The following is a 23143-nucleotide window of genomic DNA, read 5'->3' as shown; positions in this document are numbered from 1 at the left end:
ATGAGATATTTTTGCCAAATGCACCACAACAGACACATGGAGAACACAGACGCGTTGGCACGCAGCAAGCTCTTTGATTGACGTCACCTAATGATGTATACTGTTGGTCCATGTAAAGCTCTGCAGTTAACACTAACTACCGCTATCGTATCAGACCAGAAAATGGAGGACAGATGCTGACATGAGTGTGAATGATACCACCTGTGGTTTGAAACTTCTCTTTCCTGTCTCTCTGTTGTTTGAGTGGAGGACGGCAAAGCACTTTGGTGTGAGACGTGGTTTTCATTTTAGCTCTTTTTTTATTGTGCACATCCACCTCAGACATAAGTAAAAGCACCTATTACCCAAGGACACGCACAAGCATGCACACACAGAGTACTTGTGGTATTTCTGTGTATTTTGTCTTTAAAAATATTACCTTGTGCAACTGAAACATGAGCCATATTAATAATGTTTTCAGCCCACATAGGCTCTTTGTGAGTTAACAGACAACTCATACAAACTCTTACTGCAACTGGAAAAGTTCACATATGCAAGCCTGAATTAACAAATACTGTATTAATAGTACAACACAAATTAGTATTGTATACACAAGCAATCATTTAAGTCAACTATTGAAAAAGGAATCAAAGTTAATTAAATCCTCAAACAGCACAGGACAGGATCAAATTTGAAAACTGCTGCTGTCGTAACTGCACTAAACAAGGGGGTTTATATAAAGGTTTTTTTTATATTTAATCCCAGCTAATAGTTCATACACATTAGATCCTCAAAACTATGACAATACAAATCTTGGATGGCACAGAATATAGCAATAGGAATAAACAAATAATACACCATTGACCTGAACTGAACTGAGGTGGATGGAAAAGGATTAAAGTAGGACAAAGAAAGAGAACAACAGAGACAGAGAGAGTGGATACATTGTGCTGTGGAGGGGTCAGGTCATCCCAGTCAGAGCAGAGAGAAGCAATGCTCAGATCAGCTCAGAGGCTGACAGCTCTCTGACAGGGATAAGATGACTGCCTGTAAATAATAGGGGTTCAGACCTGGGGCAACTCTCTCCTTGACGAAGTGCTCATTTCTCGCGCGCTCTTTCTCTGTGGCCTACGGCGGCTAATTCTCACAGAGTTTAGTGACATAAGAGGATCAGCCTGACTGAAATAAAAGATATTTTCCATATGGTTGAATAGCAGTGTAAAGTGGAATTCTTTTGGCCCCCGTCTGCGTCACCTCAAAGAAAAACATTCAAATTTCCAGGAAAATGAAAGGAAAGCAAAGTAGCAGACTTTGAGATAGATGACATCATTGATTTAAACTGAACATCTGTGAACCAGACACAGCTCCAGTCTTAAAATAGATGCTGTAGGTAGGAGGTAGGTAACCTGTAGCGTATATTTATTCACTCCTTCTAAAAGCAAATTATCATTTCAACACTTCTTAGAACAGCTACGGCTGAGTCATTCGAGGTAGAGGTCGTAGCCTTAAAGACACGTTTAGATCAGATGAAGTGAGATAGAATCAGGTGTCGGTAAATGAAACATCAGCGACTCTTTGGGACTCGACTGGAGAGTAAACAATCTCGAATCAATAATATATATTAAAGCAACAAGATCCAGTTCAGTTCAATACAATACTGCAAACAAAGTTGAAGAAGTGGCACCTTTTGGCTTTAATTTCACAGTTGTGTCATGGCTTGGGGACATCTAAACCAAATGTGCAACATGTGCAAGACCATCAGTGCACAATAAAGCACTGTGAGTCTGTGGCAGTATGATTTAAATGATGTTGTGTAACATGCAGATGTGCAGCTAGTGTGCGCATAAAACTGTCATGAAACATCACCCAAACGCTTACATGTGCTGTACCTTTAAAGAGTTATTGGCGGAGGAAGTATTCAGATCATTTACTTAAGTAAAAGTAATTATACCACACTGTGAAAATACTCCATTACAGGAAGTCTTGCATTGAAAATATTAGTGTGGGTGAAAAAAAAAAGTCACGTAACATACTCATAATATTTAAAAGTGAGTGTTTAACTATTGTATATTGTACTGCAGTATTTTCACTGTGTATTTTAAGTGCAATTAACATTTCTTTTTGGTTGTAGCTGGTCGAGGTGGAGCTGATTTGAACTGTTTTATATACTGTTGCTTGATGCATTGTTTTATTTTTCATAGTTCATTATGTTTTGTATTGCAAACTAACAGATACATTTAAAGGAGTCAAACATATAATATGTCCCTCCGGATTGTAATATAGTGTAAGTAGAAAGTAGAAGAAAGTGGAAGTACAAGTACCTCAAATTTGAACTTAAGTAGGCTGCAGTGCTGGAATAAATGTACATTCCAGCTGTAATCAGAGGGAAGAGTGAATTTCATACTAAGAAGACTTAGAAAATACCATGATTTGAATAATTGAGAGTGTTGAACTCTCCGATTTTTTTTGGCTTGATATTTGAATGTTTCTTTGCACAGAATGAATACTCAGGGCTTTGTCCCTCATCACTTCCATTGACATCTTGTCACGCTCTGATCTCATGAGGTAGGAATGGAGCAAGAGAAATTGTCAAAGCAAGCAATAACTCATGTAAAGCACATAAGCGATGGGCACGTGTGGCTGTCCTTTAATTTGAAATGAATCAACAGTGAGTCAAGCAACAAAGGGACCTCTGCTTGGCCCTCGGTGTCTCTGGATTTGCAGACACGCCCTAACCACCGGGGCTGCCAGTTCTCGGAGGAGGATCGGGTGAAAGTGGAGCGGAGGGAAAAGAGAAGGAGAGAGAGAGAGAGAGAGAGAGAGAGAGAGAGAGAGAGAGAGAGAGAAAAAACGTCCCCTGTCAGAAATATGCAGGGCTCGTCCTTTCAGACCTTACGTCAGCCCGGACTCTTTAACAGGCTGTCAGTCCCGGTCTGGACACACACAACACACACATACACACAGAGATGACAGGGACGGGACGAGGATGTAGCACACCTGCGGAGAGCGCCGCGTCGAGCGTTTAACACGGGACTAATTCTGGATTCAATGTATTTGCACTTCCTCTCCAGTGATGAGTTGGCTCCTGTTGTGGATTCTAACAGCAGCCGGGATTCAACAGGTGGGATGGAGGAGAGATTTTTTTTATTATTATTATTTTAAAGCTGCAGACTTGAGCAGTGAGGTGAATTAATATTATCCTGAAAATATGCATCTCTATTTCCCATGTAAAAGTGTCAGTGGACCTAGTTACACCATGAACAGTTCCTGTAGGGACTTACAGTACGTTTGCAGCCCTTCACAATAAGTCTGAGTTAGTTTGTTTTTTACTTTTCTTTTACTTTTTTTACTCTTTTGACTTTTTATAGCATATATCCATAGGAATTTATAAATATAAGTAAGGAATGTAATGACATCAACATTGGGTTCCTATATGAACTTAATGTTTAATTCTGAATCCAAAGTGACCTTATCATGAACTTTTTTTTAGTGGCTGTTTTTTCTCCTATCATCCATCATATCATCCAGCACATCCTTCCACCTATTCCATGGTTTCCATTATTACTCATTAGGGTTATCCGTAGATGTGGCTCCAAAAATATTAGTCAGGGCTTGACTTGGAGCAGTTTTAAACCTGACTGACCTGACCCTCATTGTTTCCTCTAAGTGCCTCTGATATCCCTGGAGAGAAGTCATTTCAGTCATCAATCATCCCGGGGTTAAATTTACTGTGTGAGATGCTGGCAGCTTTACTTTCTATCATTTGTTAGAGTTTAGTGCCACCTCCTGGTTATACATATGTATATATGGCTATATGGTTGCATGTTTTTTTTTCCACAGTCCTCGATTCATCCTTTAGTCTGTGGCATCCACTTTTCAAAAGCTGGAAAGTGGATGCTTGAATATATGTATAATATATAATAATGTTATAATTGTATATCTGTTTGTTCCCATGCTGTCAGGGATGGTCGTTCTTGTTTTTGATTATTATATGCGCTGATTTTACAATTTTAAACTGTAACATGTTATTCTAATGACTACTTTATTAATTGCTGTTGGAGACTAGCTGCACATGTTGGACACTGCTTCTGCAACTGTCGATGTTTCTCTCTATTAATCTAACAAACTAAACTAAACATTCACATGAGCTTATATAAATACTTTATATCACACTGTTGTTGTTAATAATAATAATAATAAATATAGCTAATAATGTGATGTGATGTAGTGATGAAGTTTACATAAACTTTCATTGCATCTTTAAAAGTTTATTCTGAACTGTTTCAAGTCACGTTGCCTCTCCTAAATGTCACAACCTTTAGCTGGGGAATTTAGGAAAACGAGCAACGCTTTTTCTCCCCCCTGGAATTTTTTAAGTGTTTTCCCACTTCCCTGAGGAAAGGTTTGTTCATACCCATGCACAGATCAGAGGTCGTCTGATGTGACCAGATAGTGACGGGAGGAAAATAATTAAACCAGCAGGGAAAGGAGAGTCATCAGTCTTTGTCACCTCTCACAGCAAAGAAAACATTTTCATTAACTGCCCATCACCAAAACATGACAGCTAGAAGGGTTGTGTCACAAATATTCACGGCTGAATGGATAAAAATCAGATTACTTTGAGATGACCATATTATATGAGTGCTTGTAGAGAGTAGTCTTGTGGGAAACCATGCATTAGCTTTCAACACTGTGCATGCTGTGTTATTAATATGACCGTAATTCCACTGTAGTGCAGAGAACAAGCTCAGGGATGTGACATAAGGTACAGCCGTCATAAGATGATTAAGCATGTTTCCCGACAATTAATTGAATGTGCATGCACGTACAGTATGTGTGTGTGTGTGTGTGTGTGTGTGTGTGTGCGTGTCTTGCATGGATCAAAAGCTCCTTATCAAAGTGCATCGCTGTGCTGTTACAAGCATACGGATGAAATTATGATTTATGAGAAAATGTTGGACCTATTGTTTGCCTCCCTGTCTCGAGCAGTGCAGTTACTATGATGGATGTGGTGTCAGCTACAGCTTCAGTGTGTCTAAATCATAAAGATAAAGATCATTATATCATCATTGCTTCATGCGAGTTAAGTTCAAATTGACTCACTCTGCAATTTTGCCAAAAATACATGTTTAAGTGTGTACAGTTTTGTCTGAGAGTATTAAGAAACAAACCTCAATGACCCAGAGACAACTTCTGGAATTTTCTTAAGCACACCATGTTCTCAAAACAAGCAAAGAATTGAATTTGGCCACTATAAAAGTGATATTTGTTGTCAGAAAGTTTCCTGTGCTGAGACTCCACGTGCATCCACACTAACCCCCAAGCTCTAGGCTGTTAATGTGGCTCATGTGGCCAGTTTCAGTGAGAACATCTGCTTTTAAGAGCTGCAGAGCTCTTTTACTGTGTGAGCTTGGCTACACTGAGCAGCTTGTAAGAGTCAAAACACACTGAAAGGGAGCCGTTGATTAAGTTTCATTGGCAACACTTTTGGAACAGCTCGGCATAGTTGCTTCTTAATATCAGGATGGAACACGTCCAGTGTTAAGTGTTGAGCACATACAAGAATTAATGTTGTGATTGATCTAACAAGATTATCTCCGTTGGGTGTTTAATTCATTTTTATAGTCTTATTTGATTTATTGCACAGCATGACCCGACTTTAACCGGCTGCCATGTATTTCACCCATGCAGGCAGTAAAGCAGAAGTGTTCGGTTCAGCAGCTTTCCAAGACAAGGTTACCAAAGAGAGCTGGATATGAAAGAATTCAGGATATTGAGAATATTGCCTCACCACAGGGGTCAAATACCTTTCATGTAATAAACACAGAGCTATTAGCTCTGAAGCCTATGAGTTTGTGTAACCAAAGAGAATAAATAATTGCATAAAGAGAAGACAATAGCTGCACTAAATTTCATTTCTTTTTAAGTAAGTTATTCATTTGTCCACTTTCCTCTCTCCAGGCCTACTCCCAGAATTCCACTGCCATGCCGCCTGACACAGCTGTCACATCCTCAGCTGTGGACCAGCTCAACCGGACGCAGTACTGCAAATGGCCCTGCGAGTGTCCCGCAGTCACGCCGACCTGTCCGCCAGGCGTGAGCCTCCTCATGGATGGCTGCGACTGCTGCAAAGCCTGCGCCCGGCAGGTGGGCGAGGTGTGCAACGAGGCAGATACATGCGACTACCACAAGGGACTGTACTGTGACTACAGCTCGGACAAGCCTAGGTACGAAAAAGGAGTGTGTGCATGTAAGTGTCACTCACCGGAACCGACAAAACAAACAACAGATCACACAGCAGGAAACATTTTTGTTTATTATTTGATGTGTGGTATTTTAAGTTAACCATCCACACCGCAGTTCAGACTGCAGGTGACCTGATTGTATTTGAGTAGAGCCTATGTTTACTGCCATATCAACACCCAGTCGTCCTGGTAACAAGACAGCTGTCACCAGAATACTGATGCATTTGAATGCTGTATGCCACAGGCAGCATCGTGCACTCTTTCACCTCTTCTAAATATTGTTTATTTTAGTAGTCTGTAGTTGCCTATTCCACAAGTGTGGAATAATATTACAAACCACATATTCATGTTTACACATGGGAAGCAATATTTAACTCTTGGACATGCAAAAAAAGCTTTTCATATTAATAATATTCTTATTAACTTGCCACAGACCTAACTCTAACCTTAGCCCAAAATTAAATCTAATTTTACCTACGGTACAGTATGTGTCACTTTTCAGAAGTTTGGGTTGTACATTACTCTATAGTTGTGGAAAAAAGCAGGCTGTAATAATGTAATCATGATACGTTATGTTTAAAATGGTAATTCTGTAGATCTGTTTTGTTTTTATTTTCATGTTTTTGATGATGATGATTTGAGTGTTCACTCCACACAAAAGAAAAAAAAAAGATTGATATTGTGTCATATTTATGCTACAATGTCACATTTTGCTTTGCACATCTCTGTAATATGCGACTGCTTGTCGTTCCTTTCTGCCAGATATGGTGGGAACAGGCTGTGAGCATGATGGTGTGATCTACCGCAATGGCCAGAGCTTTAAGCCCAGCTGTAAATACCAGTGTGTGTGTGTGAACGGTGCCATTGGCTGTGTGGCGCTGTGCAGAGAGTCCCAGCCTCCGAGGGTGTGGTGCCAAACCCCACGCCGGGTCAAAGTCCGGGGACAGTGCTGTGAGCAATGGATCTGTGATGAACCCAAAAGAGGACGCAAGACGGCGCCACGACACGCAGTAGATGGTACGATGCCGTGGATATATATGTTGCTGTTGTTTGAAGAAGTTGGGCTTTATCTTGCAGAACTCTCCTTGATTTTTTTTTTTTTTTTTAAATTCCTAATTGCACTCCCAACTCGCTTTCCAGCTCACTGAAATGCAACACAGCTCAAAACTGAAAACATCAAGGCGAGCCAAATCAAAGGGAGTGCTTTGAGTGTTGTAAGAGAACACAAAATCCCAGGGAATAAATCAGGGATCTTCATTATTCTGGGAGTGTCATTGTTTCATGCAAACTGATTCTTTGGTTCAGGAGGTTTTTAACGGACTCCTGTGATCTGGAGGAGTTTTTGTTCATGAGTCGATACAGCTGTTGATTGCATGTAAAAGGGCAGAGAACGCGAAATATAAGTCTTTAGATATTTCTGATAGTAAATTAGTGCAAATTTACAAGTACTTATTTAAAACAGTGGATGCATATAACTGGATTTTATAAATACCATACTAGCAGCTGCATTTGAGGAGGATAATGATGTCTGGGTGTGTGTGAGCAGGGACAGACCAAACCTTTTCTGTGTAAGCCCTCACACTGCTTTTGGATCATGTCCAGTTTCCAGTTATTTAGTGCAGCCGTGCTGCAAAGGGAATAATGTGAACGAAGATCTCTTTGTGTTGCATAATGATACTAATCAGATCCAGATTATTGGGTAAACACAACCTAAAGATTGAGATTAAAGACAGAGATGGTAGAGGGGGATGCAGGGTGCCTTTGTTTCCCCTGGTAAATTATTGCAGGACAAATCTAGGAACTGAAGACAATGTGGCTCAAATATGTTAGGTATGACTTTGATCCTGCAAGTTTGGGTTATAGCTGCCAAACCAAGCTTGTGAATAGGTAATGGTAACAAAACTTTGGCCATTCAGGATACAGCTTCTTTCTCCTATCCTGCACCTGGCCAAGATGAAAGATTGGATATGTAACAATCCTTCTGTTGTTTCTCAAAACCTTGGAAACATTTTTCTGGGTTTTGGGTTTATCTTCAAATGACATTTTTATTCATAAATGGATCCAAGTTGAACATTGATATTTATAGCAGTTTTTAGATGTTAATTATGTCCCTTCTCTATGTTAATCCAGCTTCCCCAGCTGAGACCAAGAGCTGGCACAAGAACTGCATTACCCAGACTACCTCATGGAGCCCCTGCTCAAAGACCTGTGGACGTGGCCTGTCCCTGAGAATCTCTAACGCCAACGAGCAGTGTGAGCTGGTCAAAGAGTCTCGCCTTTGCAACCTGCGGCCGTGTGAGGTCGACATCACCAAACATATCAAGGTAGCAATTCTGTTGCATATGTTGGATCGGATGTTAAAAAGGTTCTCAGACTTTATCGTTTACATTTTTACACTTCCTTCTTTCATCAGCCTGGAAAGAAATGTCTGAACATCTACAGGGAAGAACAGCCCTCAAACCTCACCATCTCTGGTTGCACAAGCAAGAAGCCGTACAGGCCCAAATACTGTGGCGTCTGCACGGACGAGCGCTGCTGCATCCCCTACAAGTCCAAAACCATAGACGTAGAGTTTGAGTGTCCTAATGGGACAGGATTCACCTGGAAGATGTTGTGGGTCCAGGCCTGCTTCTGCAACCTCAGCTGCAAAAACCCTAATGACATCTTCGCCGAGTTGGAGAGTTACTATGGTTACCCAGAAGTCATGGACTAACAGGTGTCAATCATGCTCTTGACATGTGGGAGCATCCTGCTTTTCTTCTGACTTCTTTTTCTTATGCATTGTTTTGTATTTGTAATGTGTATGATTATGTACAAGGGATTTTCTTATGGTCTTTTTTTCCTATTGGAAAAATCTGTAAATATGAAATGTATATGTGTCTCCAGAATGGATTCATAAAGCATGACGTGCCTTTGAAGAATGCCAATGAAAAAAATATTCATCCAGTGAGTGTGTGAAATATTGAAGGCTTAATTTATTTATATAGCTTTTTGCATATGTAATAACACATGCAATGTTCTCTACATTGTCCGTCTCACATCGTCTGTCTTAGACTCACAAGTCAGCTCAAATAAAAAAGGCTGTACTGTATATATATTTCTTTTATATTTTATGAAATCTGCTCTATGATACGTGCTAAAAAAGGCAGAAATGGACTAAGATGCCAAAGATAAAGCCTTTAGGACCATGTGTTCAAATATGAAATAGTGACAGGTTCAGGGAAGATCAGTTACAAGTTTTTATTGTCATTTTTTTAATAAATACAAACTGTTATGTCATTTTAATGCTTTTCTACAGCATTAGACAGTTGTGCATCACATCTTTACAAAGCTGTGTATCTGTTCTACAAAGCAAAATGTCGCAAGTAAAATACAGGAGTAGGAGGTGTCAGGTAAGTTCTATGGCTATCCTCATGTTAACATGTGGACCTATCACTTCACTCACCCAAAAATCCACAACCACATAGGAGCATCACGTCTAAAAAGTGAACAATTCCATGGCACATCTTTGTTCCATTGTGCTTGATTGCATAGAAATCATTATAAAAAAGAAGAAAAAAAACTTTTTTTTTGTCTGAAGCCATGATCCATTAATAAAGCATATGATGTAAAAGCTTTTGAATTTGTGTTTCAGAATGTGTTTTGATTAATGACAAAGCATCATTGAAATGTATTAAAAATCATCATGTGTTTACTGAAAGGATTTCACCAGTGAACAGATTTATACGTTTTGAAAAAAGGATAATGGACATTGGCAAGATGAAGTAATATTATTTGCTGTATATACATGATATACTTGAAGTCTGTCCCTTAATTTTCAAAATTACATAGCAATTTATGAGGCAAACTGCCATTTTTATTTATCCAAGTGCCTCCCCATCCTCCCTCCACATCTACAAATCTGCTCCTACGTACAAACGACAACACTTCAAATATGGAAAATAAAGAATAAATGATCAAACAATTACAGTGAGAACAGAAAACAGTCATTTACAGTCAGGTATATTTGAGAAAGCTGTGTCAATATGGTAAAAATGGATAAAAACAGGACGAGGGGATGCAGAAATGGAAATTAAAACATTTTTTATATGTATGAGAGATTATGTGAGATACATATACAAGCTGGTGTAGGCCTACTCATAGCCACAGCTTACGCCAACATTCTCTGCTTCGGTGTCCCCAGATGCTGCGTTGCCCCTGACTACACACTCACCTGATCAAAGAGCTCAGAAGCAGGCATACAGTTGACCCTGACCTCTCACTAAAAAGACATCTATTTTCAAATTGGGACATCTCAGCTGCACTGAATAGTCAGCAGGCGAGTGCCCATTGTGCGTTTTTACAATTCCAGGTATATTATCTTAGATTCCCTCTCCACATCGGTGTGTATGTGCCTAGGAATGTGTGTGTCTGTGTGTCAGTTAGAGGCAACGCAGCACAAGCCGAAGGGACCTTAAGAGGTTTTGGTGTCTGGAGAGTGGAGGTTCACTTAGCAGGACACTTCGGTGGACTTGGGCACGGCTTGGTCCACGTTGCTGTTGGCCGTGCCATCTGTGGAGCCTTCTGTGTGGGAGCGTGCGTGCTGGTTTTCAGTCGTGTGGCTGCGGCTGCGGCTGCCCTCGTTGGTGTGAGAGCGGGAGCGGTTCCCCTCGCTAGTGTGGGAGCGGGAACGGTTGCCGTCGAAGGAGGTGACGCTGGAGCCGGAGGCGGTGCGAGAGCGGACCAGGCGGGTCATGCTGGCAGAGGGCACTGAGAGGAGAGGAAGAGGAGGATTTAGTAAATATTTTCACTGACGATTATTTGGGTAAAGTTTTTGAGGTACTTGGACTTTACTTGAGTATTTAAATTTCATGTTACTCAATACTTCTACTCCACAACATCCATGTACTTTTTACTCCATAACTTCTGGGAGCTAGAATTGCTTTACTTATTTTGAAGATTAAGGCTTTAAAAATCAATACTTAACATAGAAAACTACAATTAAAATTATAAAAGAATATAAAATATTTAGAACCAGTTCTAACTCTACCAAATCTAATGGTACAATATTTAACTCTGTAACTGTGACAATGGTCACTTTACATGAATAGTGGATATTTTTACTTTGATGTAAAGTTTACTGATACCTACTGTTACATACATGCTTTAAAAGCACAGTTTTGAATGTAAGACTAACTCGAGTGGTACGACTTAAACAATTCTTCTACTGCTGTTACACCCCAGTGAGTTCATGGGTCATTCATTAACCAATGGAAAGAGTTGAAAAGGAGACTATGAACTGCGAGGCCAAAGAACTTCTTCTCGCCACAAGGTGGCAGAAGACTCATCTTTGGCAGGGTCTTGTAGAAAATTGTCTGGCGTTTGTGGCAGATTTAACCTCAACATTCCTGAGAAGTGCATGTCACCAAAAATAAAAAAGACTGCATGTCTTGAATACTTACTGTATCCCATGCCCTGAATGAAGTATTTGAAAGCTTCTGTCAGTTTGCCAGGCTGCAGAGAAAAAAAAACACAAGGGAGGGTAGGGGGATAATTAGTCCTCTTGTCATTAATTATTACACTTGTTTACATAACATTGACAGACTCAATTTCTCATCCAGCAGCTCACTGCTCAGGGTCTGAGATATGACAGCTGCTATGAACAGGTGCTGCGCAGGGTGGAGGATTACAACCTGACAACTGTGCTTCATGTCTGCCACTTGCTAATGCTCTTAAGTGTAACCTTCTTATGCCATCCACCCGTCCACCTGACCCTCTGTACTGATTATCCAGCCCTGTGCAGCCTGCTCGACAAGCTTTTCTTTTCCTGTTTCTGTCACACAAACACAGACATACACACCTGGTCAACCTGGGGCATGCCTCCACAGTCAGCCATCTGGAAAAAAGAGGGAAAACACAAAAGAGGCCATTAGGATTTAGCATGTTTTGGGCTTGTACATTCGCACAGCAGTGGACACACACCATTACCCCCCATTATGGTCCACGTGTCCCATTTGAACACGCCAAACACCTTGTCCCTGCTACCTCCAGTCAGTGCTCCTCTACACACCTAACAGTTAACCCCAATAAATGGCACCCATTTTAGCTCTTACAGCCATTTGGTTTCAGTTGCGCATCATAAAAGGTTGCCATAGGCCAACACAAGTAGGTCAGCTGCAGCAGATTGCGTCCTCAGAGGAGACATGCATACGCACGTTGCCACTGAGGACGCATTCAGCTGTCCTAACCCTTGGTTAATATGTCACCAGGTAAATGCTGAGCCAGTGGAATCTTATCAGCCTATGCGTTTCCATCAAGGCTATTATAATCTGAATGAGGATATGAGACAGGAGGTGCAGAGAGGGCGGGATGGAGAGGGAGAAACAGGTGTTTACCTTGAGCAGGGTAGTCTTTGTTGGGTCCAGCTTGGTGTTGCATTCAACCTGTGGGTACAAAGAAAACTATTTAGTGAAGTATTTTATATGATAGTGATTCTATTTTGCAGGAGGAAAATATAAATAAATTATAACCACCAACTATTTCTAAATCAGGAATGTTCCCTAAAATAAGTGACTTTCAACAGAGGAAAAAACTACCCTGTCTCTTGATTTCTGTACCAAACATTGTTCTGGCCTACCTCATATTAAACTGACTGAAGTGAATGGAAGACACATTCAGCACGTTAGCTCAGTTAACAGCAGGTAGAAGTCTACTCATTAGCATTAGAGCCTTGTTTTTAATGGCTACCTGAACGTCAAAAGATTCTGTCACAACTCACCACGGCCTCCACAGCAGGAGAGCTGTCACCAACCACCAGCAGAGAAGGACACCTGGGTAAAAGAAATGCTCAATTACAAATCAGCATTCGTCATGTATTACAAATGATATTTAGATTTTTTTTTAAATATGCTGATGATTGTTGTTTGACGATGACTCACTTGAGGGTTCTGACGTTGCTTCCAGGGACCGGCCTCTCAATTTCCAGATCCCTCCGACTGTAAACAGAGACACGTTTTAGAAAATCTTCAACAAATTTCAATTTTTGTTTATTAAAAGTTTCTTTGTATATGAAGTTGCTCTTTACATTCGAGCCCTGGAATACCCATTTAAAAAATCTACCACCAGTGAAAAAGGCATGTTGACTTACCTTTCGTAGGACTTGACAAAGAGTTGCAGGTTAAACTGGTTCATGTCGTTCAGGATGTGATGGCGATATGTTCCAATCAGGTCCTGGTTGTGGTGGATCTCCTCCTGTGTTGAGCAAACACAAAATCTGTTAACAACACAACACAAACTCAGTGTAGTGAGACTCAGGGATCAAATCCAGAGAAACTCAAATAGAATCTGTACCTTTCCAAAGAGGTGGGAGATGAGCATGTCCGGCATGGCATGAGTCCAGCCACTGATCTGCAATCAGACAGAAAACCTACATTTATCTATATTTTTGTTTCCAGTTGGATTCTGGTGATGTTTCAAAAAAATAGTTACTAGATGTGTGAGCTATGTGTTACCTTGTGTGCAGCCCAGTCCATCCAACCCTCAGCACATGGGTTGATGTTGATGAGCAGTAGCCCCTCTACCATGTTCGGGTAGTCCAGCTAAAACACACACAATGTGAAATTTTTTGATTCATTACTGAAGCACATGATGCTGCATTTAACAAAATATTTGTTCAAAAACTGGGTTCAGGTGGCCAATTTCTTTAAATCTTGGTGTTGGTCTCATTAATGTAATTTTTTTGATGATTTTATGATTGCACATCTGTTAAATTCTGATTTTGTGGCATAATCTGTTACCTCTCTGTACTTGTTTTAATATATTTAAATACTTTGTGCAGTGATGCACACTTGATTTAGTTACAGAGAGGGATGCAGCAAAGAGTTAACACTTTGTATCTCTGTCAGCCTTGAGTCAACAGAGCGAGACTTCCTACAGAGCACAGTGTTAGTCTTGAGCTGATCTGGAACATTCCTGAGGCTTTTATGGCTCAGCAGGCTCAAGCAATAAGCAGCATTATATTGCCAAAATCAGCAAAAAGAAGAAACACATTAGCTGCCTCTGCTAATCCTAAAATGATTAAACTTGTAATTATTAAGCCTGATTGAGAGGGGAGACGTACAGCGAATCTGGTCAGTATGTAGGCCCCGGCTCCAATGCCCATTCCAATAACACTCTTCAGCCTGTAGGCATACATACAAGGATACTGTTAGAACAACAGGTTAGAAAAAATCTTAAAATAGAGTGTGAACAGTCAGTGTGAAAACTGAAGCTCAACTTACCCAAAGTGCTTCAGCACCAGTGGGAGAGTCTCGGAGAGTTGGTCCATAGAAGGGTACTCATATCTGGAAAACAAAAGACATTGTTACAAACCTTTAGTTAAATATTTAAGAACAACACTATCTTATCACTGGTCTGTCTATATTGCGCCTTGGTGTTGATAGCCTGTAATAGACATCTGTTTTCATATCACGTTCAGTTCAGGTAGCGTTAACTTGAGTCCTTCCATCAAAGCAGAGATTAGGCTGAACGAGATAAACACCTGTCCCAACAACACACTTAGTCAAATTAGGTCGTCTTAAGTACATCCGCAGTGATCTACCTGTCGAGTCAAAGGTCGTACTGCTTGACATACATTAAGTGTCTGTTTGTGTGTTTGGCTCACCCAGTGGAAAAGGTGTTAGCTCCCTCTTGCTGCCCAGGGGCATCAACGTGACAAACAGCAAAGTGCTGCATGATCTCTGACATGTCCTCATGGCTGAAGAGCGAGTCCCAGCAGGTTTTGTCTGGAAGAAGGAGGCGGACGTGGTTAAGTGATCCTTGGCTGATAAGCACAAATATCCTCATTTGTCTCATCATCTTCCAAGATTTGACACAATCATAAAAATCTGTCGTTTAGAAGAGTTTTAATACTGTAATGTAATAAACTTAACAATATAAAGCTAGGGGGATCTGATCTGATACCACGTGGTATAGTCATTCAAAACACCCCAGGCTTTAGAGACAACAACAGATGTTTCACCTAGGGAGAGCTGAATAAGAGCCAGGCTTACGGTTCAGTCCAATATCATGGATGGTGAGGATGACCGGTCTTTCGGCCTTGGGAACCCCCTTCATTGTACAGTGGATTCTTCCTTGAGGAGTGTCCACATCATGTTCCTACAGGTGCAAAGAAACGACCAGACTTATCGCAAAATGTTAAAGAAAAGAAAAGAAAACTACTCCTGAACACTACCATCCTAAATAAGTTTACAATGCATGCATTCATAAAATGTTTAATTATTGCCTCATCTAGTTGTAGAAATTTAATTAACTGCATCAACATTTTCTTTCGTTTTCTTCCCATTTTTTAAACAACTTTCCAACCACGCTACAAAAACAGCCAAACTACTTTAAAGACAATCCACTTCCAAGTATTTCCAATAAGCCACCAAACAAAAAAAATATGAAAACGATTCTCAGTGCTCCAACAGCAGACACTACGATCCAATAAAATCCAATGAAAACTACTCAGTGCAAACATTTCAAGTCTACTCACGCTGACTTCTATCTCAGCAACAATCATTTCCACATCCGAATCCTCCAGGACCATGTTTGCAGGTGAGGGGTCCAATGCTGCTCGCTAGTGAAAAACTGTATTCGCACTGGTTCCCTGAGCTACAGATCCAAATGCTGGTAAGCCTCTAAAGTTGTTTAGCTCTGCTCTGAGAGCTGCATTTTATACCCCCACTGCTTAGCAGTTGGCCTAAGCTCCCGGCCTCCCATCGTGCCCACAGGCTGGTCACAACAAGCTAACTCTAGATGAAAAGATCCCTAAATTGGATCAGCCAATGTCAGACAGAGGGCCATTGGCTATGGAGTCAACATGATGAGTACGGGTGTATGATCAATGGGAAAACATGCTGAATGAGGGAGGGAGGGGGAGACACCAGTCGTTATTCAGCAATATTTCAGGGACACAATTTCAAATTAATTTCTGAAAATAAAATATACAAATTTGACAAAGTAGTAAACTGTCTTTCATGGCTATAAGGAGACTTTCTTTCAACATTTCCTAAATATATATCCACAAACATATATCCTGAAATAATATATTTTTCAATATAAAATCTTCATCTCTAAAGCTGCTTAAATATTGCCTCAAATTATATAAATAGTGTTTTATGTCAAGGTAGAAGCTGTCTGTTGTCCTGATAAATGTGTATTTGTGTGTAACTTCCTGTCCCCATTGAAAGGATGAATATTTGGTGGATATCCTTGTTAAATGTTTTTATATATATTTTATATATTTTCACAAAAAAATAAAAACATTCTAAACTCTTCGTGTGAAGAAAACAAGCACAAATCTGCCCCATGGTGACCCTGACCTGCAGGTCTAACACACTGTACTAGATGACCTATTGAGTAGGTTTCAAACCTGCTTTGACTGCATTGGACCTGCTCTGGAGGAACATCCAAGGAGGCGCATAACCTATTTACTGGACGTAAGTACCCGTAAACATCTAAGGATTCACCTCACTCCACCCATCCGCTGCCTCTACAGGACACACTGAAGCATGTAAGCTACACTGGCCAGATAATCCTTCATTGTGCACACTTGTATTTGTGAATGCATGTATATGCACCTGGTGAACTCAAAGGTATAATTGTGCACGTACTATCAGTGACAGCAGTAAAACACCAATATCATCACCTCACAGTAATCCTTGTTTACTTATTGTTGCAAGCTTAGGCACTACTACGGAGATATCACACCTGCCTTGCAAGTAAGTCAGTTCAAGCAAATAGCTCTGTGAAAGAGCTCCACCCACTGACTGCCTGACTAGAAGATCTACGATAGCTCAGATATCACAGACTGGAACCATTATGTTTGTGGTTAAGGTCAATACTTGAATACTGGAGGGTCTGAGCGCTGTCCAAGGTGCTGAGAGGCCCCCAGACTCAACAGCACTCATATAATAACCAAAACATTTGTGTATGTCAGGAGGGAAGTGAAAAGATTGATGCACTGTAGCTTTGGTATCTTGCAAACTGAGTCCGAAGAGTGTTTCATCACTTTCAGTAGATGACTGAATTAGTGGAGGCCCAATTAGATTTCAGTCCTAATGAAATCACAGCGGATGAAAGGTCATCACCAAGATAAATGAGCCACTGCAACAGCTTTGTTGATTAGAGTATTTCATTTTTTCAGCCACTAGATGGTACCAGACAAGCTGAAATAATAAGATATAGAAATAAAACCTAATTATTTGATCTGTAACTGCCACTGTCTGTCAACACAGCTTTGAATAGTAAAACTGGGTTTACAGCTGGTGGTAACAATAAATGCTGGATCATATTTCTTGCGTCTGCAAACATACCTTGACAACGAGCTGCTGTACGGCCTCTCTCAAGCCCTGCAAGGAAAAAACAGAGTGATGAAAATATAAAACTAATGCAATTACAGTGTAGCATGCTATAATCTAATATCCTGAGAGCATCATCCTGTCACTGAATGTATTTTCACATCCATATGACCTCTATCATACGAGTACAATTTCACCTGTGCAACTTTGTAGTTGTGCACAATTGATTAATGATTAAACTGTCGGACTCGTAACCCTTAGGACAAAGGTCAGCTAACCCTACCTTTACATCTAACAGAAACATTTACACATTTTAAATAAGTCATTTAAGTCAAACATTTTGGAAGAACATGTGTAAAGTACTAGATACTGCTGTTTGTGTTTCTAAATGTAGCACTTGATATATTTGACATATTTGATGAAGCTGATGTACTTGCACGATTCTTGGATTTTTTTGGCTGGTATCCAACCTTTGGATAAAAGCACCTGATAAATAACTGATATGTACAGTAATGTAATATTAAGCATATAAGCTGATTTAGAAACATCTTTTTTGGCAAGTTTATTATTGGTCAGTGTGATATGTGATCATTGATATTACAGTGCAGATCCAAATCCAGGTCAACAATTATACATTTCTAATTGTACCTGATTATGCATTTTCTTACTAGTTTGAAAGAGATATGATTTATACATTCTTCAGTGAGGCTGATACAGGCATATTTTAAGGTGTATTTTCCTTTGAAATAATAATAATAATAATAAATTATCATTTTATATATTTCTTTGTGAACAGCTGAGGCATTCATTCATTCATTCTTATATGAATGTAACCAGTTTGTAATGTACAGGCAACTTTCCAGGTACACAATACTCAAGTAGGTCAAAACACATTTCTATAGAGTTTGAAAAGTCTTTTCAAACTCTATTTGACTTGGCTCTGTTCAGAATACATACCGGCAGTTCCCTGTCAACCAGCAGGGGTTTGGCCTCAACCCGAATGTCATCCATTTCAAAGAGCTTGTTGAGCCTGGCGGTCAAAGAGAGCAGAGAAGTTGTGTGGGAAAAAGGTGTGGGCAAATATATGGCTTTCCCAAATTACACAAAAACATTTGTGTGTGTTCTTTTCAATGAACTAATGAACTTATCATTTTACCCACTGGATCTCTAAAAGCCTCTTTTACAAAGGTGTGGCAAAGGAGGCTGACTTACAGACAAAAAAAAACATGACACATTGTATGTGAACGTTGGGGTGGGCGTGTTTCTTTTTCACACAAAGCTAATAAAAAGAGGCCTGAAGTAAGCGACCTGATCATGCTTGCACAAAGGTGCACACACAGGAGCATGCAGAGACTGGTGCTGATCTGTGCTAACATGCTGCCCACATAATAGGCCACACCTAGAGACGCACAGAAGGTCTCACAAACAACCTGAGTTGATTGTGTAATCAAAACCAAAACCTTGAGCACTCCCTCGCTGATAACAGTTTCATACATACAACATATTTTAAAAAAGAATACTAATAAAGAAAAACTCAAGAAAAGATGAAAGACGAAAAAGAGACAAGTAGAGAGGAAAGAAAGAAAAAGAGGGAGTGTGCAGAGAAGCCAGGCGTCGGCTTGTGCTGTGGGTCATGATGCTGTCTTGGAGGAGAGCGGGGCAGGCTGCGGCTCTGCATGCAAATCAAATTAGCCGGTTAAGAGGGCTCTTTGTCCACTGGCACCGGTGGCTTCTGAAAACCAGGACCCTGTCCTCCTCTCTCCCCCTGCCTTCACTGACCCACATACACAGGAAGCAACAGACACCCTGGTTCCCATCAATACACCCCAGCCCCTTTTCATCCCTCAGCTGGCTCTTTCTAGCTCTGTGTCACTCTTCTCTGTTTGTCTTGGTTTCTGCCTGGTTGCATGTGCGCTCTTTCCAGACTCCTTCCATCTGTTTTGTGCTCTCTGTCTTTTGTTTACAGCTCACAGCTAGAAAACGAATGGACCTACTGGACCGCTGCGTGGCAGTCAGATCGAGGGGATCTTTTTAGAGGAAGTGATTCATTACATTTCAGATGTAGAGATGACGGTTGTCCGGCAGAATACGCCCTGGACACAAACACATACACATGCTCCTCTGTCTGGGAGAACAGAGACCGGAGCCAGCCGGATCTCACAATAGCACAGAGGAAGAGGAGTATCAAACAACAGGTTCATTTTTCTGCTGAGGCCTTCAAAAACATGGCGGCCATCACACTGCAGGAGCTTTGTTGAAGAGGACAAGAAATCAGCCCCCGTTGAGATTCCACAGACGTGTGAGAGAGGGCACGTTCATGATGTTGGGAAACGAAACTGCTCAGAGCGATTCAGATCAGAAGAAGAGAAAAATTCAGTTCATGCATCAGTGTAGAAGGGAATCCTCTAAGCCTATTTTCAGACCTATTTGCAAACACGGCTAAATTAAACCAGCCCAGAGAGCTCATTAACAAACAAACAGAGTTCCTCTGCATTTGGCCACCATCACTACCTGTCTGTTAGCAGGCTGGCAGCAGAGAGAGAGAGCGAGAGAGAAAGAGCCTGGATGGACAGCAGGCTGAGACAACTAGGTCACCTGCTGTTTATAGCAGCGGTGTGCCTCGGACTGCTCAACCTGCCGAGCTAATGTTTCACCTGGCCAAGAGGAGAGGCGGGCGGGGGGGCTGTTAGTTTAACCTCACAGGATTTCTCATCACAGACAATGAGATATGAGTGTTGCTGACTTGACATTTCTCATGTAACCATATGTTAAGCTAATTTCATGGATGCAGCATCCATAAGAATGAAAAGAAAAGCATAAAAATAAAGAGTTTTATGTTTTATTTCTCAGCTGTCAGATGTTTGATATAATATATTAAAACGGGACGTGATGCTTTTGCAGTGCATCTTTTTCCTCACGGGGATTTTATGTTGCCGTTGCAGCGGGGGGGATTTCTTTAAACTGGCTTCACTCTGGCTCTCTGTGTCATAGGCAACATTCACACATTGTCTTTAACCAAGTCAAACCAGTTCTGACATCCACATTCCCCGTTGAAACATGTGTTTTGTTTTTTTACAGAAAATGTCAGGCTGTGGGGGGAGAAGACAAACTGTTCACTGAAGCAGATTTGGCCTGGCAGAAGTGAGACTGTGTTATGCAACCATGAACAGGAAACGGGGGGGAGGATATAGGCTCTGGATGATCTGAAACGTGGAACCCAAAATTCATCTGCATAACAAAGAATGTTGAATATTTGAATTCCGGTACGGTTTCGCTCAACAAGATTTAATCATGACAACATGCTTTGTAATAAAGCCTTTGCATCCATCTATTACTCCTTTGTTTGACAATGACCATAACTGTCAGGATCAGGCTTTATGCATTGATTCCTGAAAAGCTGACTTTTTGAAAACCCAGTGTTTCCACTTGAGAGCGAGATAATGTAGTTTGAGCTTCAGGGGGAAAACAACAACAGCACTGAGGAAGGCCGATGTAACGCATTAGTGCTTGTTTTCCACAGTAAATCCAGAGATACGACACACTGCTTTAAACCAGAACATCTGAGTTACAAAACAGCACAAGCTCAAACTTTTTTTTTTTTCCTGCTCGCTGACACAGAAACATATGTCTCAATTTTAGGGAGCCAAGGCCAGGCCATCCTTCTTTCTATTGCCTACATATGTGTTAAATCCATGCATTTAATCTATAGAAACAATGACTGCTTCCCTAATCTTTGGGAACTCACTTAATCTGTCAAATCCCTGCGTCTGAAATATCAGCAGAGCAGCAGCAGGCCTGCTGGTCTAAGCTGACACAGACCTACATTTTCAGATTGTCGATATCAAAATGTGGAGGTCTCTGTTGGTGGATCACTGTTCAAAAACACCATTATTGTGAGACGTCTCCTCCTGTAACACCTCGGCTCAGCAGATCTCCTGGGATCAGGTTCATAATCTCTCAGACCGGTTTTGATTCTTCATGTCTCAACATGGGAATTAACTGGAGAACTAAACACAGCAGGAAAACAGGTCAGGGATGCAGTGATATGTTGATAGTAACTAATGGAGGAAATGCCTGATATTTTGGCAGACTGCCACCAATCCCTCAAACTAATAAACACTAATTTTTCATATTTTGATTTAGATGAAGCACTATTCCCTCCCATCCATTCCTCACTTTGTTTTGTATTAATAATAAGTCTTGAAAGGAGAAATGGGATCATTTGTTCTACAATTGCTCCTGTATTTTTTTTTCCCTAAAAGCTTCCTGTTTCTCTGTGGGTGTGCGTGTGTCACGTGTGAGGCATGCTGATCTCTGATCCCCTGCATGGCACACACACACACACACACACACACACACACACACACACACTAGTGCCCCACCTTACATTAGTAGTAGTATGAACATGTGCGCGCCTTGTGCATTCTGTTAATGTGGATAAAAAACTAAACACATTAAAACATGTTCAATAAGTGCAATGTTTTTTCTCAGTTTTTGAGTTATGAACTGAAACAGGAGCCTGTTTGTTTTTTTTAAAAAAAGTGAACTGCCAAACAAGAATAACAACATGCTGAGACATGCTGATAAACAACTGCAAACAAAGAAAGTCTCTTATTTAAAAAAATCGGTATGAATATATATAAAAACAGAAAGTAAAAAAGTAAATGAAAACCTACCTGTTGCTTTAACTTCTGATTGTCCTGAGATGAAAACACCCGAAAATAAAAAGTCCACAAAAACTTTCTCTCTCTCTCTCTCTCTTTGCGGTGACAGTCGCGTCGCTTTGTTTATAACGTGAAGGCGGATGTATGAGGGAATTTTATAAAGCCTTGTGGGTGTGCAGCCCGGCCCACTTTCCCCGCTGCTCTCTCTATTGGGCAACAAGCAGCTGTGGGATTGATAACTCTTTCCAGCGGTTGCATGTTGAAGGAAGCTGATGACAGCGACTCATGGGTGGAAGAAACTTACTCGACATCCCCCTCTCCATGCTCTATCACCAGCACTCTGCCAAGTGTTCTCTGTGATACTTTACTGTGGATACTTTTTATCCACAAGTTCTGCTCCTGTATATTTCCTGTAATATCATTCATGGGGTGTGGTGCATGTTTTTTTCACGAATGCTGACGAAACAATTTAGCTGGAAGTGGGATGTATCAAATGTCATTCTTGTGTATCACACTCTTTGTGTGCACTGTCTGATGTGACACTTTTGGCTGGTGGGGATTTACATTAGAACAGTTCCTTCTTTCTCCTCTATGACAGGAATCTTGGAAAGTTTTTTTTTTTTTTTTTAAACCAAGCTATAATTCATCTCACTCCAACTGCCAAATCCATGACAGTGTTTTTGCAATCACTCCAATAGCTGACATTTTTGTATTTAGGATGTGTTTGAGGCGTTATCGGCTGAGACTGTGTGAGGCAAAGGGGTTAGGAATGCAGCCAGGCCTGCAACCTTGATTTGAAGCCAAGATGAGATAAGTCTGTACAAAGGGAAGCCCTTCCCCTCCTCTTTGGATCACACCGCTTTTCCTTGATAGCGCACTGCTATTGTCTAATCAAACCGAGCTTGTCTTACAGATGCAATAATCAATACGGCAA

At 40.7% G+C, this 23143-nt stretch overlaps 2 protein-coding genes across 2 annotated transcripts; one reads left to right on the top strand and one right to left on the bottom strand.

The window, feature by feature from the left end:
• The first annotated feature begins 2809 nt into the window (after positions 1-2809).
• On the top strand, positions 2810-9837 carry ccn4a (cellular communication network factor 4a). Its single transcript, XM_010734772.3, has 5 exons — positions 2810-3100; positions 5941-6229; positions 6987-7241; positions 8355-8548; positions 8638-9837. The coding sequence occupies exons 1-5, from the start codon at positions 3053-3055 to the stop codon at positions 8935-8937; spliced, it is 1086 nt and encodes a 361-aa protein (XP_010733074.1). The 5' UTR covers positions 2810-3052; the 3' UTR covers positions 8938-9837.
• On the bottom strand, positions 9451-22372 carry ndrg1a (N-myc downstream regulated 1a). The gene is made up of 16 exons (XM_010734773.3): positions 22222-22372; positions 18503-18575; positions 17561-17596; positions 15254-15359; positions 14866-14986; positions 14483-14545; positions 14323-14383; positions 13715-13801; positions 13554-13610; positions 13351-13454; positions 13142-13198; positions 12982-13033; positions 12599-12646; positions 12064-12099; positions 11666-11717; positions 9451-10973 (listed from the first exon to the last, which is right to left on the bottom strand). The coding sequence occupies exons 2-16, from the start codon at positions 18554-18556 to the stop codon at positions 10714-10716; spliced, it is 1194 nt and encodes a 397-aa protein (XP_010733075.1). The 5' UTR covers positions 18557-18575; positions 22222-22372; the 3' UTR covers positions 9451-10713.
• Between the last annotated feature and the right edge of the window lie 771 nt (positions 22373-23143).

Source organism: Larimichthys crocea, chromosome XIII, assembly GCF_000972845.2.
Source record: "Larimichthys crocea isolate SSNF chromosome XIII, L_crocea_2.0, whole genome shotgun sequence".
Classification (NCBI taxonomy): domain Eukaryota; kingdom Metazoa; phylum Chordata; class Actinopteri; family Sciaenidae; genus Larimichthys; species Larimichthys crocea.
Note: the sequence above shows the minus strand (reverse complement) of the source record. Positions and strands in the feature narration are given on the sequence as shown.